The 6,272-nt window shown below is 38.7% G+C and overlaps 2 protein-coding genes across 2 annotated transcripts; both read right to left on the bottom strand.

Moving 5' to 3' along the window:
- On the bottom strand, positions 383–1,624 carry LOC104789197 (F-box/kelch-repeat protein At2g29830-like). Its single transcript, XM_010514930.1, has one exon. The coding sequence runs from the start codon at positions 1,622–1,624 to the stop codon at positions 383–385; it is 1,242 nt and encodes a 413-aa protein (XP_010513232.1).
- On the bottom strand, positions 4,164–5,363 carry LOC104789196 (putative F-box/kelch-repeat protein At2g29800). Its single transcript, XM_019245541.1, has one exon. It carries the CDS (start codon positions 5,361–5,363, stop codon positions 4,164–4,166), a length of 1,200 nt encoding a protein of 399 aa, XP_019101086.1.

Here is a 6,272-nt window from a genome sequence, read left to right as displayed (position 1 = left end):
AAAAGTAAACCGGAGGAAGTTTGTGAAAAAAGAGAACCGAAAGAAAAGATGCATTTCAACATGTCTTGTTGTTTTTTTCATAAAAAAAGGACTAAAACTGCAGTGGCTGACTCAGAGATTGTACACAAAGATTAAGAAGGACGAGTTACTCTCTAATGCGTCAGATAAAAGTTTCTGAATCACTTTGCTTAATATTTGCTCTCATATCAACAAGCTGCTCAAACAGTAGATGTACGAAATATAAGATCGATCCTTCACCTGCAAGTTCATCAAAGCTTAACTAAGACTTGAGAGGCTAAAGAAAATGTCTGACTCATCATCACAGTTCAAACTCATCATAGAAAAAATACCTATGATCAATCTCAGCAAAGTACTGGAATCATCAAACCGTAACAGTTCGACAAAACTCAATAGAAGGCAAAGTCCACACGCCTCCTGTAAACACAGGCGAGACTGATTCCACCTTCCCCCAAATCTGATCTCCATTACGTGTTTCCAACGCAATCTCGACACAACGAATTTCAAGTATAGACCAATAATTGTTCCCCAAAATCACCAACTTGCCACCAACATTCGCCATCTTAGACCAATCATCACGGAGCATAGGCAATTGATAAGTGGATACACCCATCACAGGTCTCCAAACCAATTCATTCGGATGATATACCAGTATTGGATGTGCAAGAGAACACGTAGGATCATAGGCATACAACAAATCTCTAACAACACAAGACAACGGGTGCCAAAACCTCTTCAATTGACTTTCAAGTTCCCATGACTGCCATAGACCGTGTCTTGGTTCATAAGCCAAACAACACTGACGATCCAAAATGAAGATTCTCCCCTGCATCACCACAGACGTACCAAACATTCCATCCACACTTGCATCGTTAGGGCATTCACTAGGCACAGTTTCCCAAACCTCAGTCGTCACATCGAACACTTCGATCCAGTCTTCATCTTGCTTCGTGCGACCACCGATTACATAAATCTTTCCGTCGATCACTCCGGCGGCTGCATTGTAACGAGCCCTTTGCATATTTGGGAGATGCCCCCACGTATGTAATCTGCAGTCGATGAAAATCGCATTCGTCAAGGCTTGATTAACGCAGAGGTAACCACTCATAACGTAACCACCCATAACGTAAATCTTGTGTCCGATTGTGACGGCAGCAGATCCAGGAAACATGGGAGGAAGTGAAGGTACTCTGCTCAATCGTAAAGGGACGTTGTTTCTCCGATGAAGAAGAAAGACCCATCTTGGGTAAGTAGTCATCATTGAGAATCCCATCAAGACATAAAGAACCGGTTCGGTGACGCCGTGGTCCAAGCGCGTGCGCGTTTGGAAGAGCTGCTGCGAAGTGATTAGTTGACGAAAGGCTCTGCAGACGCAAGATAGCACCGGGTAATAATAACAACTCGACACGCGTGCGACGATGATCGCCATGACATCTTCAGGAAGTTCTTGAGGAGGAAGATTCTCTTCTACTTCTTGAAGATTATTCTCGTTTTGATTCTCTTCTACTCCATCTTGAGGATCCTCGTCTTGATTCTCTTCTTGAAGATTCTTGTTTGGATCATCACCACCATTAGAGCCGCCGGAAAGTTCAGAGATTACAACCATTCCCGTGTGTGTTACGTTAACAACAGACGAATTAACTGAAAGTGAGACTAATTCAATTTTTTTCTTTCTAAAATAATGTTGTTGTTGTGTATAGTATTTATATTAAGGAAACCTAATTGTCATTTCACTTGGCATCATCACACTCACTCATTCAGAAACTTTGTTTTTTTTTTAAAGTTATAATAACATTTTTCTTTTCTTCCAAAAATGATAATTTGTATTAAATGTTTTTTCCTTTCCTTATGTCTCGTTATACAGAGCATTACCAAAACAAAAGGTCTCGTTATATCATAATTTACTAAAAATGTGTTTATTTTGCTTAATTTCTATTTTCACGTTTTTTTGATATAAAACAAACCCTAATTTGTCTTTCAAATGTTGAATTCAAGTGCTTTGTTCGTCGTCTTGACTGGGGTACTGATGAAAAGGATATTGAGATAGCATTTTTTTTTCTTGAGTTGGCGACATTATCGATTAAGGTCTCCACATTCCCGTAATCTCAATGATTTTCTCTGTTTTACCTTATTCGACTATGGAGATCAGATTGAAACCAAATAGTTGCGAACCAGAGATGTCACAGGTAGTGCAGAAGATCAATGATGAAGATGAAATGAAGTACTAATATTAAGGGTGTGTGGAGATTGTCATTCAGTTACGTCGTTTAAGTAAACCAGTTTAATTGTTTTACTCCCAGACCCATCTTCACATCTCTAAATTAAACCAAGATTTCAAATTGCTTATACACTTGCAGGCTTGAAGTAACAGTTACGTTGGTCTTTAAATGTTAAGAAGAGAATCAAATTTCATAAGATAATGTTACTTACAAACAATCATGACTTAATTTGTATTAAGTTTCTCACTTTGAAATTGTAGTTACCAATAAGATCAACCCCACCGGTACGGTTAAATCATCTTCTTCTGCTTATCCATTATAAACCAATGTTTCATATTTTGTTCATATGGTAGAAAGAACTTGAGACCATGATAAGTATTGAGAGAAAGGAGCTTGATGCTGAGCTGGCAGCAGAAAGGAAGAGAAGAAGAAGTGTTATCATGAGGATCACTATAAATAGAAGAGAGAGTGTTTAGTAAAGATCATCTTGTGTGGTCAACATTGAGAGTTTGTTAGAGAGTTTGCGTGCTCTGTTCATGGTGATAAGAGAGGAGCACTGTAACTCTGATCTTATCAGTTAGGGTTCATCGTTTATATTGTGGATTGAGAAGAGATAAGAGAGAAGATATCACACCTTCAAACTTATCAGACCATTTAGTGAACCTATACACCAAAAAGGATAACTAACGAAGGTGCATTTCAACAAGTTTCGTAAGACTTTATGTTTCAAGGCTAAGAGAATGGCCTAGTCATCTACACAGATTAAGAAATATACACAAAAGTTAAGAAGGACGACTTTACTCTTTGATGTGTCAAGTAAACAGTTTCTGAGTCACTTTGCTTCCTATATATATGCTCTCTCATATATAACAAGATGCTCAAACAGTAGATCGATGTATTAAAGAACCTATCTATAAGTAAGTACGACTACTTGAAGCTAAATCAAATGCCTGAACATGATTGGCATCATCAATAGTCCATACTCATCACAGAAAACATATTGTGATGTGATGGTATCATCCCACGATGAATCATCAAACCACACCAGTTTGATTAAGCGCAATCAAAGGCGACTTTGCAGGATGAAAGCACATGCGATCTTGATTTGACCTGACCCCAAGTATCACCAACTTCTCACGTAATTCCAGGGCGATCTCTATGCACCATATGTAGTTTTACCAGTAAAAACTGCAACAACCCCTGTTCTCTGTTTAGAAACCCTATTTTGTTGTTTGAATGATAAGGTCACCAATGGGGAAAATGCTCCTTGAAGATCCTTTTGGTAGTCACTATCAAATCTGATCAAAACCACCGTTTGTCTTGCTTTTATATTGCTAATATACTTGAAGCACGGTGATTATTTTAAAAATGAGAACAGAGTATCATACAAACGATATTAACTTCTCTTTTTGTATATATAGATAAATTCAGGCTTCAGAAGGACTCTGTACTTCCATAGTTTTATTTTGTTGTTACCAATAAAATCATTACCACCGGTTAATTAAATCACTGTGTTTTGCTTCATATCTATACCAAGATTTCATATTGCTCGTATAGTAGAAGCAGATTAGGTTTCATTAGTGTAAACTAATCTGCTTACTTACAAAAAAAGTTATATATCTAAACTCAAAGCAAACAGAAAGTAGTTGAGACAATGTTACTGAAAGAAGAAAATAAAGATGCATTCCAACAGGTCTCGTAGTGGCCGACTCTACTCGACACATTGTGCACAAAAAGATTAAGAAAGACGAGTTACTCTCTAATGTGTCAGAACAAGTTTCTGAGTCACTATATATGCTTCTTCACCTGCAAGTTTATGAAGCCTAAATATAAGACTTGAGGCTCAAGGAAAATGTTATAATTCATCATCAATACTCCAATTTTACTCAACAAAGATTAACATACCTTGCAGCTGCAAACGAATCATCAAATCGTAACGGTTCGAGAAATCTCAATGTAAGGCGACTTGAATGTATGCACAAGCGAGAATGATTCGACCTTCCCCCATATATCCCCATCTTCACGTCTCCCCAAGGCAACCTCTACGCACAAAACGTTTCTTTCCGAGTCATGATCACAAATATTCTGGCTTTGATACCATCCCAATATCACTAACTTCCCACCAAAACTTGTCATTCTAGACTCGGTATAACTGAGACTAGGCAAATTATTTACACCCTTGACAGGTCTCCAAACATCATTCCTTGGGTCATACACGACAATAGGAGATCCAAGAATCCACTGAGGAACAAAGGCAAACAACAAATCAGCAATCACGCAAGAGGACGCGTGCCAAAAGAGCCTCTGTTGACTCCCACGTCCCCAATTCTGCCACCTACGTAGTCTCGGATCGTAAGCCAAACAATGATTACCATCCAACATGTAAATCTTGTTATCCAAAACCGCATGTATACGAAACACTCCACTCGAGCAAGCAAGGAAACAGCATAGACCAGGCACAGTTTCCCAAATCTCTTTCTCTACGTCGAACACTTCAACCCAATCATCATATCGTTTCTTGCGACCTCCCACCACGTAAATCTTTCCGTCAATGACTCCGGAGGCTGCGTAGCAACGTTCCCTTTTCATACTCTGGATATGTTTCCACCTATGGAATCTACAGTCGATGACAATCACAGTCTTTACGGGTTGGTTTAAACCGACACGTCCACCCATAACGTACATCTTGTGTCCAATTGTGACGGTAGTAGATCCAGGAAGCATGGGAGGAAGTGAAATGATTCTGCTCAATCGTAAAGACATGTTGCTTCGATAGAGAACGTACCAATATGGGGTATAAAAAGGTGGGAGCGAGATCAAGCTATAAAGAACCGGTTCAGTCAAGCCGAGGAGCGAGCGCGTTACGAAGAGTTGATCCGAAGAGATTACGTCACGGAAGGCTCTGGAGAGTAGAGATAGCCTCGGGTAATGGCATCTCCGGACGAGCGCGACGGTACTTTCAATAAGTATCACTGGGATGTCTCGACGAATCGGAGCAAGATTATGATCTACTTCTTTATCGTCTTCTTGATGATCTTCTTCTTTCGGATTCTCTTCTTCTTCTTCTTCTGCTTTCTGAATCTTGGTTGGATCGCCGTCGTCGGAAGTTTCAGAGATTACAGCCATCGTCTCACCACACCTGCAACAAATTAACTGAACGCGAGAGCCTAATTCGATTTTTGAAACTGAATTAATGTTTTCTTCTTTACAACGAAACCAGTATTATAACGAAGATCGTAACGACGCGTAATAGATGATCATATAATGGGCCTAAGGCCCAAAAAAAGTATCTGAAACTGTGTAGTTTTGTTTATTTTTCTTATAAAAAAAAAAAAATGGAAGTGGAAGAAATTAGAATTGAGGACGACGATGGAGAAATTTTTTTCCGAGTATTTGCAACTGAGCGATGAGGTTAACGACGGCGGCGAGGCACCGTGGCTGCTGGAAGAAGAGTTTTCACGGGAAGGAAAAAGCTTCTACGAGGTCTTTAGTCTCAGAGGAATCCGAGTCAACCGGGTCGACCCGGGTTTCATTTCCTGCTCTTTTGAGGTCCCTCTTGTTTGACGGTTCGTCTCTCTGTCTCATATCCTTGACATTGCGATGGGAAATGGTTAATTTGAGGTTATAAGATGAGAAGTAGATTAATAGTATTAGTGAGTGGTGATCTTGTGATTAGAGAATCAAGGAGAAGAAGATCTCCTCATTTAGTATTTATTTATATATTGTAGTTGTAGCTTGGAATTGCTTTTTTTGCGGTTTGTATTTGAGACGTTATTTTTGATCTAGTGCTGATTGTGTAAGGAGGAGTCATGTGTGTATGTGAAACAATTTAGAGATATTTTTTTTTTTTTTTTTTACTAATTTCATGAAACCAAGACTTCATATATTGCTCTTTTTAATGTTAAAAATAGAGAATATAGTTTCATAAGATTTCTGTAGATACAAATTAAAATGCTAGTATGCTACATACACGCAAATAATAGTATTATCTTCTCTTTGCATATAATACAGATAGCTTCATGACTTTTCTATTTT

The sequence above is a fragment of the Camelina sativa genome, chromosome 5, assembly GCF_000633955.1.
Source record: "Camelina sativa cultivar DH55 chromosome 5, Cs, whole genome shotgun sequence".
Classification (NCBI taxonomy): Eukaryota; Viridiplantae; Streptophyta; class Magnoliopsida; order Brassicales; family Brassicaceae; genus Camelina; species Camelina sativa.
Note: the sequence above shows the minus strand (reverse complement) of the source record. Positions and strands in the feature narration are given on the sequence as shown.